Source organism: Myxine glutinosa, chromosome 2, assembly GCF_964187855.1.
Source record: "Myxine glutinosa chromosome 2, kmMyxGlut1.1, whole genome shotgun sequence".
Classification (NCBI taxonomy): domain Eukaryota; kingdom Metazoa; phylum Chordata; class Myxini; order Myxiniformes; family Myxinidae; genus Myxine; species Myxine glutinosa.
In genome coordinates, this window is record NC_136262.1 from 179,573,341 (window position 1) to 179,594,553 (window position 21,213).

The 21,213-nt window shown below is 48.6% G+C and overlaps 1 protein-coding gene across 2 annotated transcripts in view; it reads left to right on the forward strand.

Moving 5' to 3' along the window:
• Window positions 1-2,473: 2,473 nt before the first annotated feature.
• The window catches only part of LOC137421039 (heterogeneous nuclear ribonucleoprotein Q), a 142,069-nt gene continuing 123,329 nt past the window's right edge, over window positions 2,474-21,213 (forward strand). Inside the window, exons 1-4 of one of the 2 annotated variants that reach the window (XM_078771985.1) lie at window positions 2,474-2,530; window positions 16,047-16,201; window positions 19,648-20,004; window positions 20,123-20,241. In XM_078771985.1, coding sequence (XP_078628111.1) covers window positions 19,656-20,004; window positions 20,123-20,241 — 468 coding nt within the window. In that variant the 5' untranslated portion in view covers window positions 2,474-2,530; window positions 16,047-16,201; window positions 19,648-19,655. Of the gene's footprint in view, window positions 2,531-15,557; window positions 15,576-16,046; window positions 16,202-19,647; window positions 20,005-20,122; window positions 20,242-21,213 lie in introns of those variants that run through there. The other variant, XM_078771986.1, reaches the window with a different exon arrangement.

The following is a 21,213-nucleotide window of genomic DNA, read 5'->3' on the forward strand; positions in this document are numbered from 1 at the left end:
ATCCATACTTTCCGCAATCAACACCAGATCATCTGCATACAACTCCCACGGTAAACCCTCCTTTACGTTCTCAGCCAGCACCTCCATTACAGCTACAAATAGTAGTGGACTTAGTACCGACCCCTGATGCACTCCCACCTTCACCTCAAACTCACCACTATTCCCGTCCTTCGTCCTTACAGCTGTGCGCGCTCTTTTGTACAATCAGGTAACCAACGGACCACAAAAACAATTGGTTTTTTTTTGTTTTTGTTTTTTTGTATACAAGATCGAGGCTCGTGAAAGAGCGAACATTAATCACACAGAAAGACAAACAGACACATAAAACAAATAACATCAGGAGCGGTAGCCAAGATGGGGAGAGAGGGGGAAGGACACAAACACAACATTTGAGAGCAGGGACCGAGAGACATGGAGACATCGAGAGATCTGTGGGAGGGAGAGGGCTTTGGGGTGGAGGCATGGGAAGGGGGCGGGGGGGGGGGGTTGGGAGAGGTATAAAACATATGGACGCTGCCAGGACTTCCAGGAAAGAAGTTGGAATTTCAAACAAGGTGGATCTGGGGTGAATTAGTGGGGGTAGAAAAGATCAAGGTTTTGGATGGGGGAAGATAAGAGATGGTGGTGAACAGCTGTTTTAAAGACCTGGAGGGAGGAGTGGGATTGAAGGGAGTGTGGGAGTTTGTTCCAGAGGCGGGAGAAAAGAGGAATGAAAGAGTGAAGGTGAGCAGAGAGCCGAGATTTCGGTAGTTTAACCATCAGAGGGTTGCTGGTAGATCCTGTGCGACCTGTAGGAATATTGGGGGGACAGAGCACAGAGAGAGCTGGGGGAGCAAGGCCGGAGAGGAGTCGGTAGAAAACAGAAAGACCACCTACCTGCCTGCGGTGAGTGAGTGAAAGGCCCTCAGAGATAGCTTCATCGCGGGAGATTCCAATGATTCTGAAAGCTTTGGATTCAACAGCGTGAAGCCGAGCCAGGTGTGAGGCAGGAGCACCGGCCCATAGGGGAGAACAGTATTCCATTGAGCTGCGGATGAAAGCCTTGTATGTGGTGAGGAGCTCAGGTGTGCCTAGGAAGGACTGCGCACGACGGAGGATGCCCAGTCGGCGACTGGCTTTGGATGCCAGCTTGGAAATGTGGTTTTCCCAAGAAAGATCATGGCAGATAGTGAGACCCAAAAGCTTGAGCGACAGAACTTCTTGGAGAGGATTGTTGAGAAAGTAGATGGGAGGGTTGTCCAGTCGGTCTTTTCGGAGAGACATAGTAAGAGTGTGAGATTTGTCAGGATTGAATGTAACCAATTGCCATGTAACCAACAAAAAAACATGAAATACGTTGTGCATAGCATACTTGTGAAATCCATAAAAGATGTTGCTGACCTTTGGCCTATGTTGACCTCAAATATAATTGGTTGAATTAAGTGACCGGATGTGCAAATCCTGTTCAAATTTCAAGTCAATCGGATGAAAATTGACAATTTTAGAAATTCCACCTAAGTTGTTGACCTTTGGCCTATGTTGTCCTTTTCGCCTATGTTGACCTCAAAAAATAATTTGTGGTTGAATTCAATGACCTGATATGCAAATCCTCTTCAAATATAAAGTAAATCAGATGAAAATTGACAATTTTATAAACTTGGCCTAAGTTGACCTTTTGGCCTTTGTTGACCTCAAAAATAATCGGTGGTTGAATTCAGTGCTCTGATACATAAATCCTCTTCAAATTTCAAGTCAATCGGATGAAAATTGAGGATTTTAGAAATTTTCCAACGTTGTTGGCCTTTGGCCTATGTTGACCTTTTGACCTCCAAAATCCAAATCAATAGGCATCTTCCTAATAGTACCAAGTCTACCATTTGGTGATGTTTCGTAAAGATCGGTTTGAAATTGTGACCTGTAGGCGATTGACAAACAGACAGAATAACGCACAAGACCAATCAATATACAGTACATACTTAGAAAAAAATCTTCATTTTCACAAGTAACAAGCTCGTCGCTGTGTTCCGCGCATGCGCAGTATGAAGGCTGTCGTTTTTTCGCTGGCTACATGTTTCTGGACAGACCACAGACGGAATGGTTCCCACTCCCCTCCCACCCCGAATATGAAATTAAATCGATAAACTGAAATATTTAATGAATATGGTGTTTATAAAGCTTGGACATGAATGGCCAAATGGCCTCGTCCTGTGACTAAGTTCCTTTTATTATGTCAACGAAAATTGTGTTCAACAAGATAGACTTCCCGCGCTTTTTCTTTTTAATGCAGTCATTGGTGACCATGACGGTGTAGTTAACACCAACATGTTGCATAACAATAATTTTCGTCCAAATTGTGCAAAGTTTCTTTTGTCGTTAAATAGTATTTGCATTTGAAGTAACCTCGTGTTTTGATATTCGGACGACCTATCTCAAGTGAAGATAACAAATGTACTCGGTGACGTTTTGTTTACCGGAAAGACATGCCTCTTGGGCCACGTGCTTTTGGCGCCATTTTGGTTCTTAGGGCTCAACCGCCATCTTCCACATATTGGTAACTATGGGCAGTGTATCATGATTTCGCTTTTTATGGCTCTTTTGAAATGGTCTTTAGATACTTAATATTCGTTTATACATTTAATTTGGCGGCTGTAGTTTAAAGTTTTTGTGCTTTTATTTTAACTCTTCAGTGGGGTGCTTACTTAGTTCTTGCTTTCAGATAATTATTTGTTTTAATTGAATTTCTGACAGGTTATTGCGGTTAATTGCATTCTTTCAAACACAACGTTTATGTCATTGTGTTGTCCTTGCATAAATTTATTAAACACCAGGTGGCGATAAAATGTTAAGACCTTTCGTTCTTAAACAAACAAGACCTTTTTATTTCGAAACTCGTCTATCTATGGGGTGTTTTTTCGTCCTCTCAGTCCCCGGACGGTGGTTCAAACAGTCCATGGATATATGGAAGGTTTAAATTTAATACACATTGAGTTATAAAAATCGCCAAGCAAAAGGCATCAGGATCCTTACATTCATTACCTTGCTCCATGCTTTGTATGAACTGGTCGTGGAAGGTCGTTGGTAACACCATTAGGTATCCGTATTGGTGATTTTTTGAATTTTGAGTGATGTACTTTGTCTTTGGTGGAAAGAAAAGGCTCCATGGACCTGTGGCCTTCTCGGAGCTGGAAATGGGTGTCGAGACCATTGGATTGGGTCGATAAATTAAGGGAATGTGCAGATCGTGCCATAGCAATGGGTGCTTCATCATGGATGCACTGTATCGTGTATGTCATGAGTGCTTCATGATGGATGTACTGTATGTTCCATGATGGATGCACTGTACATGCCATGAGTGCTTCATGATGGACGCACTGTACGTACCATGAATGCTGCATGATGGATGCACTGTATGTGCCATGAATGCTTCATGATGGATGCACTGTATGTGCCATGAGTGCTTCAAGATTGATGTACTGTATGTTCCATGAGTGCTTCATGATGGATGCACTCACTGTACATGCCATGAGCGCTTCATGATGGACGCACTGTACGTACCATGAATGCTGCATGATGGATGCACTGTATGTGCCATGAGTGCTTCATGATGGATGCACTGTATGTGCCATGAGTGCTTAATGATGGATGTACTATATGTGCCGTGAGTGCTTCATGATGGGTGTACTGTATGTGTCATGAGTGCTTCATGATGAATGAATGAATGAATGATCGTTTTAAGGCCATTTTCCCCGCTCGAGCGGGGTTAGCCTTGCTGGCCCCATGACAATCATGGTTCCCTGTTTGAGGCAATGTTTTTATGGCCGGATGCCCTTCCTGACGCCAACCCTTGGTCGCCTCTTACGATGCGCAGGGATACGGTGTACCTATTCTAAATCGGGGTACACACCGGGATCATTCATCCCAGTAAGCTGGTACTCAATTTGCCGACCTCGGAAGGATGACAGGCTGAGTCAACCACCCTGGCGTTATGATGGATGTACTATATGTCATGAGTGCTTCATGATGCATGCACTGTATGCGCCATGAGTGCTTTATGATTGATGTGCTGTGTGTGCCATTGATGCTTCATGATGGATGTACTGTGTGTGCGCCATGAGTGCTTCATGATTGATGCACTGTATGTTTCATGATGCATGCACTGTATGTGCCATGGGTGCTTCTTGGTGGATATTGGATGTACTCTATGTCATGAGTGCTTCATGATGGATGCACTGTATGTGCCATGTGTGCTTCATGATGGATGCACGATGTTCCATGGGTGCTTCATGGTGGATGCACTGTATGTGCCATGAGTGCTTTATGATTGATGTGCTGTGTGTGCCATTGATGCTTCATGACGGATGTACTGTGTGTGCGCCATGAGTGCTTCATGATTGATGCACTGTATGTTTCATGATGCATGCACTGTATGTGCCATGAGTGCTTCATGATGGATGCACGATGTTCCATGGGTGCTTCATGGTGGATGCACTGTATGTTCCATGAGTGCCTCATGATGGATGCACTGTATGTGCCATGTGTGCTTTATGATGGATGCACTGTATTCCATCAGTGCTTCATGATGGATGTACTGTGTGTAATGAGTGCTTCATGATGGATGCACTGTATGTGTCATGAGTGCTTCATGATGGATGTACTGTGTATGTGCCATGAGTGCTTCATGATGGATGTTCTGTATGTTCCATTGAGTGCTTCATGATGGATGCACTGTACATGCCATGAGTGCTTCATGATGGATGCACTGTACATGCCATGAGTGCTTCATGATGGATGCACTGTAGGTGCCATGAGTGCTTCATGATAGATGCACTATGTTCCATGGGTGCTTCATGGTGGATGCACTGTGTGTCGAGTGCTTCATGGTGGATGCACTGTATGTTCCATGAGTGCTTCATGATGGATGCACTGTATGTGTCGAGTGCTTCATGGTGGATGCACTATGTTCCATGAGTGCTTCATGGTGGATGCACTGTATGTTCCATGAGTGCTTCATGATGGATGCACTGTATGTGCCACGAGTGCTTCATGATGGATGGTACTGTATGTGCCATGAGTGCTTCCTGATGGATGTACTGTATGTGCCATCCGTGCTCCATGCTGGATGTACTGTATGTTCCATGAGTGCTTCATGATGGATGTACTGTGTGTACTGAGTGCTTCATGATGGATGTACTGTGTATGTGCCATGAGTGCTTCATGATGGATGCACTGTACGTACCATGAATGCTGCATGATGGATGCACTGTATGTGCCATGAGTGCTTCATGATGGATGCCCTGTATGTTCTCTGAGTGCTTCATGATGCATGCACTGTTTGTTATATGAGTGCTTCATGATTGATGTACTGTGTGTGCCATGAGTGCTTAATGATGATGCAATGCACTGTTTTGCATGACTGCTTTATTATGGATATACAGTACTGTGTATGTTATGAGTGTGCTTCGTTATTGATTTATTGAATGAGCCACAATTTCTTGTGGATGTACTGCATGAGCCACAAATTCCTTGTGGATGTACTGCATGAGCCACAAATTCCTTGTGGATGTACTGCATGAGCCACAAATTCCTTGTGGATGTACTGCATGAGCCACAAATTCCTTGTGGATGTACTGCATGAGCCACAAATTCCTTGTGGATGTACTGCATGAGCCACAAATTCCTTGTGGATGTACTGCATGAGCCACAAATTCCTTGTGGATGTACTGCATGAGCCACAAATTCCTTGTGGATGTACTGCATGAGCCACAAATTCCTTGTGGATGTACTGCATGAGCCACAAATTCCTTGTGGATGTACTGCATGAGCCACAAATTCCTTGTGGATGTACTACATGAGCCACAAATTCCTTGTGGATGTACTGCATGAGCCACAAATTCCTTATGGATGTACTGCATGAGCCACAAATTCCTTATGGATGTACTGCATGAGCCACAAATTCCTTATGGATGTACTGCATGAGCCACAAATTCCTTGTGGATGTACTACATGAGCCACAAATTCCTTGTGGATGTACTGCATGAGCCACAAATTCCTTATGGATGTACTGCATGAGCCACAAATTCCTTATGGATGTACTGCATGAGCCACAAATTCCTTATTGATGTACTGCATGAGCCACAAATTCCTTGTGGATGTACTGCACGAGCCACAATTCGTTTTGGGTGTACTGTATGAGCTACAAGTACTTATGGATTATTGGGAGGGAGGATTATTGAGGACTCTTAGGTGGTAAATAATACTTTCTTTGGGCACCAAAGTTTGTAACAATTTGTTAGGAGGACACTAGGGTTTGAAGAACTTTGGGAGGAGGACACTAGCGTTGGGAGGACTTTGGTAGGAGGATACGAGGGTTAGAAGAACTTTATTTGGAGGACACTAGGGTTAGACGAACTGTGTTAGGAGGACACTCGGGTTTGAAGAACTTTGGTAGGAGGATACTCGGGTTAGAATTTTGTTGGGAGGGCACTAGGGTTGGAGGATTTTGTTTGGAGGGTTAGGAAGCATCACCAGAAGTACCAAAATGTTCGGCTTCTGTCTATGCAGATCAGTGCATCAAACGTCATCCTCACTTACCTGGCCTCAACTGCCTATAGACAAAGGGAAACAAAAAAACACCGCTCGTTTTCTCTTGAACCACTATTTTGGACAGCGCTATCACCCTTAGCAACGCAGAAATGCATATCCTATCCCTAAATACACTTGATACATGTGCAGAAAAAATTCCGAAAACTTGCATGGACATACCTGTTGGTTGGGGCCTTAAATTGGCGACTGCCTCCTACCCCATAAACAGAACAATAATTGGATACTGGCTGGGAGTGCAGAAAATATTGTTACAGACACGACTTTGATGTTAAGGTGGGCCGAGCGGAATGGCCGTCGTGTCCGCACAAATTACCCGATCGTACTCGAACGTCGACGAAGCCGCGCTACGCTGGCTCAATAGGAAAGAGAAGACACCCGGCTGGGTTATAATGACACAATACGACACCAGGGGTTCAGTTCTCAAGACCTCCGGAGGAGGTTATATTCGTGCGGAAGGTCAGATTACAGGGACGAGAGGTACAGCATAGAAAGACAGGCACTTAGACACACTCTTATATTAACCCTAGACAGACGACAGATAAACGGGACAACGCTGGCTCACACGGGGTTTGATGGCTAGGAAAGGCAGATAGCGATGGCTCAAGGTGCACTCTTGGCTCAAAGCAGGGTACACGGTTCGGTCCAGAGATGCGGGGAGGTCTCGTCGCAGCGCTCAGAGGTGACGTTCTTTCTCAGGCCTCTCCAAACTCAGGCGCATCCGTTTCAGCGCTCGCAGGTCCGTCTTTCTCCAGCTGGGGGCGTATCTCACGTCACGTCCGGCAAGCGGCTGCGTATATCCGGCGGGGAGTGACACGCCCTCGGCTCGTTAGCTCCGCCTCGTGGAATCGGCACGTTGCTTCTCATTGGGTGCGTGCGGGGGGGGTTACTGGCTCCGCCCCCGACGAGGAGCTGACAGCCAGCCCCTTCGGGGTAACCCCGTGGAGCGCATGGTCTGGAGCTAATCGAGCCGGTGTGAGGACGCATCCTCCCCCGCTCCGCCGCCATCCCCTCTGTTGTTGTTGTAATTGTTGTTGTAGTTGTTGTTATTGTTGTTGTTTGGGGAAGAAGATGGGAGGAGGTATGGGAAAGGTCCTAAACTCACTACTGATGCCATATAATCACATTCTGGTGCAACGAAGAGTCATAATTAATGGAAACGAGGCCTTAACTGACATAGATTAAGAATAACTAGGAAGATGTCCGAAAGTTGGCTACGTGTGGTGCGGTGGACCTGGGCACGACATTTAATGGGGGAATAAGGGGAAGGTCGGCTCTACTGATTGTTATTTACATGCAATGGGACTAGGGAATGGGGGATTGGGGAAAGTTGGGGAGTATTGGAGAAAATAGGGGAATATTTACAAGCGGATATGGAGGCCAAATTCCATATTCGCAACATTGCACCCTTCTCTACCCTCGGGGCGTCCCGACCCGATAAATTTTTACCTACTTTAGTGTGGCACGCAATGTAGTTCCCTCTACTATTAACTCTACCCTGAGTGCGACAGTTTTACAGATATTCACAAATGAGTAAATATGTCCCCCTGCGACGTTGCACCCTTCTCCTCACAGAAACACACCCACAGGATAACCGAATCCGGAAAGAATTCGCAAACTACACATACAGCCGGTAGGGAGCATTATTTACAAGATTACGCTGATATCTACACTACGATCCAGGACCTGTCTTTGGAGGAACACATGCAGATGTTATGCATAGAGAGAGCGCGCTTGCCAACATCGATACACCAACCCACGAGTGCTCTGTGGCCGACGGCCTTTAATAACGTGCAGAGCACCCTTCCCGAGCATCAACAGCACCACCCCACCACCAATCGGTGCAGTCACCATTGTTCATTGGAATAAAAATAAATTCGACAACCCCTAACCCTGCAGGTGTCTCTTGCTCTTCTTGTGGTGCACTTGGTGTTAGTTAACAGTGGTTCACCTTTATGGCATAGGTGCCACGTTGACCCATAGGTCCATCCCCGGGTGGTGCTTGGCCGCAAACGAACTGCGGTCCATTGTGGGTGGCCACAAACATTGCGGTCCATATGGTGTATCGATCCCGGCAGCAAACAGCGAAAGTGCAGGCCCACAACTGCGCAGCCAGCACCTCTCTCTCCTCTCTCTCTACCCCAAAGCCAGATCCTCGGAGGTGGGAGACAAAAGAAGAAACAAGTGAGTAAGGTGGTAAGGGCGCAAAAGTGCACGCAATGTAAGGTAATGCACACTGGGGGCACATGGGAACCAGGTGAGACAGGTACGTTCCTATCGTACGCCCCCCCCCCCCCCACCAGGTAACCTACATGGCCCCTCCCTTACCCCTTACTGTATCCACAAAACACAACACTACCCATAAACATCTACTTTACAAATCAACAAACATCCCTACTGTCTTCCCCGTTCCTCCCATAAACCAAATTCGTCTTCTCTCCCTCCTAACCAATCAAATTTGCCATTTTCAACTCTCATCAAAATTTGCCATCTCCAACTCAACATCATAATTTGCCATTACCAATTCATCATCAGTCCCTCCTAGGGAGGGAGAGATGGAATCACCCCAATGTCTCATCCACGTCGTGATGCGTCTCACAAATCCACACAGCGATTCATCTCCTGCAACAAAACAAAGAAAACACAGGTGTGGAGTCATCATCATCACCACAGGTAAGTGGCTGCGTATGGTGCGACAGGTTCATCACTCCTAACTATCTCCTAAATGACTTTAACAACTTTACACTACCCGGGGTCTCTCTCCGGCCAAACCATTGGCCCTCTTACACTATGGGTTCTAAAAACCAATTCCCATTGGCCAAACTGTGGTGCTCTTCAATTTGGGGTCTCACTCCCCCGATTCATCTCCCGGTGCCCTCGCACAATTTCTGGGCTGCGGCGTGTACCTCTCCCAGTGGGTCTACCCACCTGCACACCTCCACCACTGCAGTTGCCTCCGAGCTTACCTGCTCCTTGCCCTAACCTAACTACCTGGGGAAGGCCCTCTGGCACTCTCCCCACTCCGTGCCCTCTCTGGCACTGGGCTGCCCGATCCACACCCGGGATCCTCAGGCACCCACTCACAACTACCGGCTCCCAGAGCCCACCTGCGGCCTCACCTGGCCGACATCCTCACAGTGGTGGAGTGCCCAACCAACTACACACACTAACAGGCTACACGCCCAGCCATTTCCACAACACTAATGCACCCATTCACAACACCATTCTGCAACCGCACCACAAATGCCAATATCCAACCACAATTTACCTGCACCCTCTACCTAACACTTACACTACCCGCCCCGGGTACTCGTGAAAGGGGTCCACTCTTCCCCCATTCACACCTTCGCACCATGCACACCACTCCGTACCACTTACTCCAACTCTCTCCACACACCTGTACCTGCACACCTGTGCTCTCGCACCTGGTGCCACCTGCACCCTTCTCTCCCCAAGCGCATTCGCGCTGATCCACAACACCCACTACTCACACACTGCTCCACACACCTGTCCAGTTGCACACCTGTGCAATCACACCTGTACAATCCTCACACACACGGCATCATCTCAGCTAACTACTCCCTTCTGAAACTTGAGCTTCCCAGTCGTCCCTTTAAACTATTGCGCTCCCACGTCATTATCATCCACACTAAACTACCTGCGTCCCTACTACAGGTATCAGTCACTAACTAAACTTAACGTTACCTACTGTCATCTTCGCTAGATCCCTACACACAATATCCTAACCCACCCGGGCTAGTTTTCACTGCCATACACCCCATAAGCTATTGCTCCTTTGCCCCCCCATGGGAAGGGTGGCAGGGATGCCATCCCACCACATCGGGGGTCTCTCACTACCAATTTTGCACATCAAATTTCAACAAATTAAAAATTTGCCAATCACTAACCATCATCTGCCAATCACTACTGCCAATCCCTTGCCAATCATCAAATTTTGTTTTTCTCCAATTTTGGGTCCAAAACACTAACCTCATCACCCAGTCGACTCACTAATACCTCTCGGTGCGCCAATCCCTGTCCAAAGCCCGGCTTCGTAAAGCCAAGCAATGGATGCTGGTTGTTTTGTGCCAGCGGCTGGATGCGTCCGGCACTCGGTGCAGGGACGGGGGCTTACCCGGGCCGAGATCCCACACATCACCTCGGCGTGGAGCCATCCAATGTCCCGATCTCGACCTGCCGGCACGTCTCAACAAAACGTGGTCGCCATAACGACCCTTCCTATCGGGCTGCCCGCTCCGCCTAGTGGAGCACGGACGCGGCCGTTCAAAGCGAGGCCCAGCACGCACCGAGGGCCTGCTTCGGCTAAAAGTCGCTCTAACCTCTAACCCGTGTAACGTCGATGCTTCACCTGGACGCTTACACCCCGCAGCCCGTTCCTTGCTCACACATCCAGCTGTGCCCATGCTCCTCGTACCCTTCCTTACACACCCAGGTACACCCATTCCACTCACAGCCTTGGTCACACACCTGACCACCGAACACTTTGGCACACATTCGTTGCTCGCACACCTCACCAATACACCGCTTCGCGCCCCCTCCTCGGTCACCTCCTCTGTGACAATCACAGGTGTGCCCTCATTCGCACACCCAACCATGTGCCTCACCACCAACTCCAGCGTGCATTCCCACTCACGCTCTACCATTCCAGGTGTGCATCCTTCCATCCCAGGTGTACATCCTCGCTCACCTGTCACCACTAACTCACTCTCCTTGTCACTCTCACTACTCTCACCTCCACTCGTGACAACGCACTCACCCTTACTCTTGACAGCACACTCTTTCCCCATGCACCTGTCCGTCACACACCTTTCTCGCGCACACTCTCCCGTCACACCCTCTGTAACACTCACCACAGGTGGACACTCTTCCTTACTTCTGACAGCGCACTCTTTCCTCACACACCTTTCTCGCGCACACTCCTGCGCACACTCTCTCGTCACACCCTCTGTAACACTCACCACAGGTGGACACTCTTCCTTACTTCTGACAGCGCACTCTTTCCTCATGCACCTGTCCGTCACACACCTTTCTCGCGCACACTCCTGCGCACACTCTCCCGTCACACCCTCTGTAACACTCACCACACCGCGCTTCCATGTGCCCCCTCGCACACGCGCTACGACCGACTCATTCTCGCCAACACCCTCACTCCTTGGCGTGCACTTTTTCCTCACACACCCCATGGTCGGACATTCTCGCACACCCCTTTTTTCGCACACCTGTCCTGTCACACACCTCACCAACGGCCTCTCACGAACACCCGGGTCTATCTCGACCCCCAAGCCTCTTAAATCACCTGGCGCATCATACGCACGACCATATTGGTCACCACTTACACCGGGTCCTCTTCCTCTTCGCTTCTCCTCCATCACCTGCGAATCCCTCATCCGGTTAACGAGCACATCACGATCCAAACACAGACTTTGGACCAATTCTTTTATCTCCTCTTTTATCTCTTTGTTATCCCCTCTCCGTCGCTTCTTAATTTCGCTCACCCCTTCTTCCACTTCTTCTAATTTGTGCCTCACCTCTTTTATTCCCCGGTACGTCTCCTCAAGCTCGTCCTCCAAGGCTACCTTGACCGTTTCCATGTGCGTCCTCACCTGCCGGTCCTTCGTCTCCATAACCTCTATCACCTCGTCCAGCCTCGTTGTCAGTTCCTCACGTACCATCTGACATTCCCTCTTTGTCGCTATCAAGTCGTTTTTTATGTCGTTTTGTGTCGCTTTTAAACCTCCTAATACCGCAGTGTTCCTTTGAACCTGCTCCGTTAGTCCTTTTTGTCCCTCCGTCAGCTGTTCCACCTCCTGCGTCAGGACCTCTATGCCCCCTTGTAACTTTACAGTCCCCTTTCTCACCTCCTTCTCCATGTGCTCCTTACAGTGCCTCACCTCCTCGCGCACTCCTCCGACCTCCTCACTCACTCCTCTTCTGATCTCCTCTCCCATCACTTGCATCTCCTGCCCAGATGCCACCCTCATCTGCTCCATTTCCTCCCTGTGAGCATCCAGTTTGGTTTCTACCCCCATTCTGACCCCCTCTATCTGCTGCTCCATTTGTTTAACTTCCCTTTCCGCTTGGTCCCTCATGTCCCTCAATTTGCCTTCCATACTGTTTTCTAACCCCTCTAACCCATTTTTCACTCCCTCTATCTGATTCTCCTGGGCAGCCATTCTATTTTCTACCCCCATTAACCCATTTTTCACTTCTTTTATCCCGTTGTCTAACCCCTCAAAATTATTGTCTATCTTCCCAAATTTCTTGTCTAACTCCTCAAAATTATTGTCTAACCCCTCACTGGTACCCCTCGCTTCGTCCCTCATTACCCCCATTTGGTTTCCCATTACCCCCATTTGCTCACTCTGAGCCCTCGCTTCGTCCCTCATTACCCCCAATTGCTCACTCTGAGCATCCATCCGGTTCCCCATTACCCCCATTTGGTTTTCCAATCGCTCACTATTCTTTTCCATAAGGGCCGTCATTTGTATAAAAAAAAGTTCCAATCTTCCCAGCGGCGCTACTTCGGTCGCGGGCACGGTGACCAGCGAGGCGCCATTTTGCGCGCCCGCTTCTTCGTGCGTGACGGCGCTATTTTGCGAACCTGCCGCCCTCACTGCTTCGCTCTCCTCCTGTCCCTCATTTTGGTCCTGGATCGACCCTACCTCACTCTCCTTTACCGGACCCCAGCTGTCTTGATCCGCCATAGCGCGACTTGCAAAATTCGAGTTTCGTAAAACAAATCCAATTTTTTTTTTTCGTTATAATTTCGTCGAGCGCAGTACGCGCTCCGAATCGATTTTCCCTCCCAAAATTTGGGCCTAACTAATTTAGTCCCGGGTCCGAATCCAACTCCTCGACACCAATTGTTACAGACACGACTTTGATGTTAAGGTGGGCCGAGCGGAATGGCCGTCGTGTCCGCACAAATTACCCGATCGTACTCGAACGTCGACGAAGCCGCGCTACGCTGGCTCAATAGGAAAGAGAAGACACCCGGCTGGGTTATAATGACACAATACGACACCAGGGGTTCAGTTCTCAAGACCTCCGGAGGAGGTTATATTCGTGCGGAAGGTCAGATTACAGGGACGAGAGGTACAGCATAGAAAGACAGGCACTTAGACACACTCTTATATTAACCCTAGACAGACGACAGATAAACGGGACAACGCTGGCTCACACGGGGTTTGATGGCTAGGAAAGGCAGATAGCGATGGCTCAAGGTGCACTCTTGGCTCAAAGCAGGGTACACGGTTCGGTCCAGAGATGCGGGGAGGTCTCGTCGCAGCGCTCAGAGGTGACGTTCTTTCTCAGGCCTCTCCAAACTCAGGCGCATCCGTTTCAGCGCTCGCAGGTCCGTCTTTCTCCAGCTGGGGGCGTATCTCACGTCACGTCCGGCAAGCGGCTGCGTATATCCGGCGGGGAGTGACACGCCCTCGGCTCGTTAGCTCCGCCTCGTGGAATCGGCACGTTGCTTCTCATTGGGTGCGTGCGGGGGGGGTTACTGGCTCCGCCCCCGACGAGGAGCTGACAGCCAGCCCCTTCGGGGTAACCCCGTGGAGCGCATGGTCTGGAGCTAATCGAGCCGGTGTGAGGACGCATCCTCCCCCGCTCCGCCGCCATCCCCTCTGTTGTTGTTGTAATTGTTGTTGTAGTTGTTGTTATTGTTGTTGTTTGGGGAAGAAGATGGGAGGAGGTATGGGAAAGGTCCTAAACTCACTACTGATGCCATATAATCACATTCTGGTGCAACGAAGAGTCATAATTAATGGAAACGAGGCCTTAACTGACATAGATTAAGAATAACTAGGAAGATGTCCGAAAGTTGGCTACGTGTGGTGCGGTGGACCTGGGCACGACATTTAATGGGGGAATAAGGGGAAGGTCGGCTCTACTGATTGTTATTTACATGCAATGGGACTAGGGAATGGGGGATTGGGGAAAGTTGGGGAGTATTGGAGAAAATAGGGGAATATTTACAAGCGGATATGGAGGCCAAATTCCATATTCGCAACATTGGGGCCTTAAATTTTGGACAGCGCTATCACCCTTAGCAACGCAGAAATGCATATCCTATCCCTAAATACACTTGATACATGTGCAGAAAAAATTCCGAAAACTTGCATGGACATACCTGTTGGTTGGGGCCTTAAATTGGCGACTGCCTCCTACCCCATAAACAGAACAATAATTGGATACTGGCTGGGAGTGCAGAAAATATTATTGTTTTTGAGTGACAACAATTCTGAAAACCACATGACACAAAAGGCTGGGAATTCCTTTTTTGGCATATGGTGTACCTCAGAGGTGGAATGAGTCGTGTGTTTGTCCTGCGCTAAATACAAAACCTCATTTTGGGAGCACGCCTTCCATTGCTGGTGCGAAATCTATGATGCAAATCGTATTTCAAACATAATTTTCAGCATTTAGACGAAAGAGTGGCAGTTTCATTATGGTTAACTATAATTGTTCAGTTGCTGATTGAAAATCGGAATCGCGGAAATATCGGAAAAAGAGAAACATGCATTGATGAGACTTAGAGGTGTCAATTTCCTGTCACTTCCTGTTAATAAAAACAACAGCCACCATGAATATGTAAAAAAAAACATGGGTGGATGGTTTAACCTTTAGCAATAGATGCGAAAATCTAGCATTCATTTCTCTTGGGGCCCCGGAACCAAACAAACAATGTGTTTATAACAGCCCTCTCAGCTCCCATAGCACCTGCCTCCGCCACCTCCCAAACATGAATAATAGTAAATATAATCATTTAAAATTTGCCCTCCACATTTACAAGCCCCAGATATGTCCTTCCCATCGGCATTCTGAAGAACGTAATCCAGACATACAAGTCCATTCACTGGTAGCGATCCGCCGGGGGGGTTTGTGTCGCACACGCCCCTCCGCTCGAGCCATGCATTGCCCCACATGGTCGGGAGTTTGCAGCACGAGCAGCTTCCCATTCGACAAGCTGAGTAAGTTCTCCAAGTCTTTCGTTGTGCAAAAGCACAGCCCTTTCTCTCAGGTATTTTTCCAGGTATTTTCGCCTTTTTTCAGAAGCTTTGTATTGTAACGTGTTAGTTAAAAATATCTCTCTGGCACACGGTATATCTTGTGCCCTGAACGCCAGCGTTTCCTGAGGTTTCTGTACATGCACGCCAAGCATTCTGGGGCGGAATACGTAATTTCTAAAATGTCGTATTGACCACCAACAAATGTCTGCTACCATGGGAGCACCGTGAAGATGTCTTGTCTAAAACTCAGGTTCAGGTTGAAACTTAAACTTGCTCAGGTAAAACTCAGTTATCCTGTGCAATGTGACTCGGTAATAATCAGTACTTGATGCATACCATTTTGATGCAAACTCTTAGCACCAACCTCTTATGTTATGGATATAATATTTTGTACACTCCCTCTTGCCGTCAGCTCTGTTGCCGTGTTCGCAGGTTCTTGATGCCATGTCTCCATTTGCACCTCCCGTCCACGCGACTCGACGAGCTGTCTGTTAAACCCGCAAGCTAGTGATGAATTAAGAAATCCATCAGGCGGTTATTCATCAAAAAGGCACCCTGGTTTCAAGAACTTCGTTTCTTCTGAGTCTGTGAGTACGTCACATACATGGAGCTCAGTACCTATTTGGTCTAGCTTGACCTTTTCATCACCAAGTACCCCACTGGTTTGGTCTGATTTGCCTTTCACACATCTGCCATTCGTACTCTGTCCCCATTTCTGCCTGCCTTTGATGTACTCTATTAACTTGAAGGTCAGCCTTGTCTTAAAAAAAAACTTTATACGACTTGCTTGTAATTCTCTTTGAGCACCATTTGTCAGATGCCATCGCGCTTGCTGCCTGCAACACAGGCACTCCACATCCATTTTTCACTTTCTCAAGCTCAGTACCTGTCTTGTGGGTGCGCGCTCTCTCACAGCTCAGTGCCTGTTGCTAGTACATAACAACCAGCGTAACAATCAGCGCTTGTAGCTCAATTACCTGCCTCCCACGCCCCCCCACCTCCACACCTCACTGCTGCTCTGCACATACGGTATTACGATGTTGTGCCCGCACACCTCTTATTCCTCACGGCTTGTTCCTCGTTGCTCACATGTGTCCCCATTGCTTGGTTTGTGTTTTACTCACTCGTTCCCCCTACCCTTTTATGGTGATCATGTGTGATCATGACCTGCCACTTTCACATGTCTCCATATTGTTTCGAAGTCGTTGGTCGCATGCACTCCTCTTTAGTGTCGAAAGATGGTGTTGCTTTTGCTTTTGCTCGAGTAATGTGTTTGGACTCACCTGTACACGTTTTCCTGCAGTTGGGATTTGAGGGAGTAAGAGTGTTTGTATTGTTGCGTACCATGGACACCGGCAAAATCAATTACACCGAGCAGGGTCCATTGGTACAACTACCTGAGCTAGAGTCCATGCACTCAGCATTCACCCGTCTTCCAACTGCTACTACTGCCAAGCGAACTGTGGGTAACCATTGCCTAAGCACTAACAAAGTGAAACCGTGGAGCAAAACTTCCCATCTATCTATGAAGTACACACTATGTTGGATCAATGAAAGAAAGGACAAGAACGAGCAGATTGGAAAAAAGGTTCAACAAACAGCAATTCTTTATTCACAAAACAAGCAATCACCAGTCTTCTATTCACACAGCAAGGTAATCATAGAAGCATGTATTTGCAAGCAAAGCAAAAGGCACAGCAGAGCAGACTTGCTCTGAGAACGAATTTCCCCCTTATACAATCTTATTTACACAATACATGTGGCACCACCACTCATTCACAGGAAAAAATAGACGAGATGTGAGGAGAAAGAGGTAGAGCGGAGTATAATGACAAGCCATCACTTACCTTGCACCACCCGGCGGGGTAGCATCAGTCCAAATATGCAAGATGGGCAAAGGATGGGGTGTGTCGGCACAGCGTTGGAGTGTGGTGCAAAGTGATTGAAACTTCTGCACCCAAGGATCATGTGCTGCTGTCTGCCCTCAGAGCCCTTTGGTCAGCACACTCGGTCAGCAATAAAAGAGGCAGCTCGAGGTCCAGCCGACAGCTCATAGAAGGCAGTCAGCTTGTGGAGGGCAGTCAGCTCGTGGAGGGCAGTCAGCTCGTGGAGGGCAGTCAGCTCGTGGAGGGCAGTCAGCTCGTGGAGGGCAGTCAGCTCGTGGAGGGCAGTCAGCTCGCGGAGGGCAGTCAGCTCGCGGAGGGCAGTCAGCTCGCGGAGGGCAGTCAGCTCGCGGAGGGCAGTCAGCTCGCGGAGGGCAGTCAGCTCGCGGAGGGCAGTCAGCTCGCGGAGGGCAGTCAGCTCGCGGAGGGCAGTCAGCTCGCGGAGGGCAGTCAGCTCGCGGAGGGCAGTCAGCTCGCGGAGGGCAGTCAGCTCGCGGAGGGCAGGCAGCTCGCGGAGGACAGGCAGCTCGCGGAGGACAGGCAGCTCGCGGAGGACAGGCAGCTCGCGGAGGACAGGCAGCTCGCGGAGGACAGGCAGCTCGCGGAGGACAGGCAGCTCGCGGAGGACAGGCAGCTCGCGGAGGACAGGCAGCTCGCGGAGGACAGGCAGCTCGCGGAGGACAGGCAGCTCGCGGAGGACAGGCAGCTCGTGGTGGACAGGCAGCAGCATTCCTGACGAGGTCCACAGCACATACAAACAGCAGCCACCGAACGACGTCCACAGTACAGACGAACAGCTGCCACCCCACAAACCGAGCCATGTTCTTCTGGCCTCTCTACGTGCCATGCTGGGCGTGTTTTTGAGGGAGCACAGCTCAAGTGAGCTTTCCTTGCCATGCTCACCCCCCTCTCATTGGTGCGTGCCCGAAGGGGAAGGGTCTCGGGATGCAGTTGTGGAAAATCCCCTTGTCACGATATGGAGGCAGCGACTGGTGCTCCCGCCCCTCCTTTTGTGTGCGAAATGTTCCTCTGCATTGTGCATGTGAGAAGCACCACTCCCGTGACGAATGCGGTAGTGAAAAGAAGGGAGGAATAGGGGAAGGTAATTTGAAAGACCGGTCTGGAGGATTAATTGTTTATGGTCATGAGGTAGTCACCATCGCGTACGTGGTTTACGTGGATGGACTGATGTGAAGCAGGCGGACCGAAAGAAGAACCACCTTTAGAGGCCATGTTTCCCCGCAGAGCGGGGGTTGGCCTTTTTCGGGCACCTTGGTCCCCTTTTTGAAGCAATGTTTTATGGCCGGATGCCCTTCCTGCCGCCAACCCTGTTAGTCACCTCTTGCGACACACAGGGAATTACCAGTGAACTGGAGCTCAATTTGCCGACCTCGGAAGGATGACAGGCTGAGTCAACCCCCCTGGCATCAATTCAGCGATCGATCGGGATTCAAACCCAGGATCCGAGGATCCCAAGCCGGCACCCTAACCGCTAAGCCAACACCAGGCTTAGAGAACATACCGAAAGACCAGAATAAACTGACTGCGGGGGTTGAAGGAAATCCCAATGGGGTGAAGGAGGGATTGTTGAATTGAGGTTTGGTGAAGCAGATTTATTGATGGATTAAGGAGAGAGATTTATTGTTGAAACGGACCGATGTCAGAGAGATATAGAGATATAGAGATATAGCGGCATATGGGGAAACATCACACCGGGAATATACAGATGAACCTCAACGCATTCCTCCTTCCACCCTGCCCCCCAAACCCATGGACAATGGACAAAGGCCTACCTACCACATAAATGAAAGAAATAACTGTCTGGGGATTCCTACGTGTTCATGAATGTTCTCCCCTGTGGTACATTTCCAAAACTGTAACAGTATTTTATTTCAGAGCCTTTGTTATTTAAAGAGGGGGTGCATTCTGCGTTTAACATTCCTCCAAAGCTCCACTTGTTTTATGATCTGTATGGACCACAGTCTTTGTGTTGTATTTGATATGTTTGGTACTGAACTGTACTTCATTATTTCAGTCTTTTCAGTATTTTTGATATTTGGAGGACATTGGGATGGATCTGTTGAAACAAAACTTGAGCATCTTGAATTGTACTAGTTGTAGTGTAACCTGAGGTTCTGCATAACCTGCAGGAAGTGCAATGGATGACCATGTGAATGGTGGACAGAAAGAGGCTGTGGAGACAATGGAGATGGGAGGAATGAAGACTGACCCTGAAGCTGAAGCGGAAGTTGATCCTGACGCCGAAGCTGAAGCTGAACCTGGTGCTGAAGCTGAACCTGGTGCTGAAGCTGAACCTGGCGCTGAAGCTGAACCTGCTACTGAACTTGATCCTGATGCTGATCCTGATGCTGAAGCTGACCCTGAAGCTGACCCTGAAGCTGAGGTTGAATCTGATGCCACGCCCCATACTGATAATTTTCAATTCTTGTTGAACTATGGCCTTTCTCGCAATGTTGCCGAGTCTCTGGACAGCATCTACATGGCAGGTAAGGCTCATCTTTTTTTCTGAATGGAGGTATGTAAATGGACCAAAGCTAAAATGAGCAACTTCATGGGTTGTTGTTGTTGTTTTTTTTCTCTTTTTTTTTCTTTTCTTTTGTTGAGGCAACATCACTCATGGTGACTTGGATGAGCGAGCTCTCGAGGCTCTAAAGGAGTTCAGTGAGGCGGGTGCTCTTTCTGTGCTCAACCAGTTCAAGGACAGTGACCTTTCTCATGTACAGGTATTGATTCCTGTTATATTTATCCCTGCCAATTAGTTGGTCAACCATGACTGTCGGTCGTTGATGAGCTAAAGGAGAAGGCGATATCTATTGGCTGAACCCTGATGAAAGCCATCTTTAGTCTGCGACCACATCCTGAAATATTTTATTTGCAGACTCGCCGCATCTTCCCTCCACGTTCCTCTTTCTCTTCCTTGTACTCATGCTGTTTCTGATGGTTAACCCATCATTTCAACCCTTCTCAAACTCCTGCACCTCACCCTCATCATCCTCTCACTTCAAATTTCCTTCACTCGTAAATCATTATCCTCCCCTTTCATTACTCACATTTCTTGTTTGTGGAATCAAGTGAAAGACAAAATATTACATTGGGGGCATCAGAAGGAAACCAAATAAGCAAAGAGCAGAGATGGAGTCAAGAGGAGGAAGCTGGATAGGATTTTGGTTTCAGCTGCTGCACCTCAACCCCTCAAACACATCCAGATGCAGCCAAGTAAGCCTTGCAAGTATTTGTATGAATTCACTTATACGTAGACAGATACATAAAGAGAGAAACTAAGAGCAAAAAGAAAAATGAGCAAATATGGGGTGGGTAGAGGAGGGGAGGGGGGGGGGGTTGGAGTTTTAGGGGGGGATGGGTGGAGAGGAGGGGAGGGGGGGGGTTGGAGTTTTAGGGGGGGAAGGGTGGAGAGGAGAGGGGGGGGGGAGGGAGGCCGTCAGGGATGCCATTGTTTTTTCAGGTGCCAGAGCTAAGCATCAGGGGTCCCATCAGGAACCTGTGGGTCCTTTTTTTAAGGCCTCTCACCATTTGCAAACACTTTCTGGTTGATTATCAAAGTCTGTTTCTGAACCGTGCACCTCATCTCTTCCTTCATTCTTCAGGATGGTCACTGTGACATGCTCATGCTTGGGCTGAGTGCCTTAACACTGTCTGTGTGGACAGACCATGATCCAGTCGCAAATCCCTCTCTT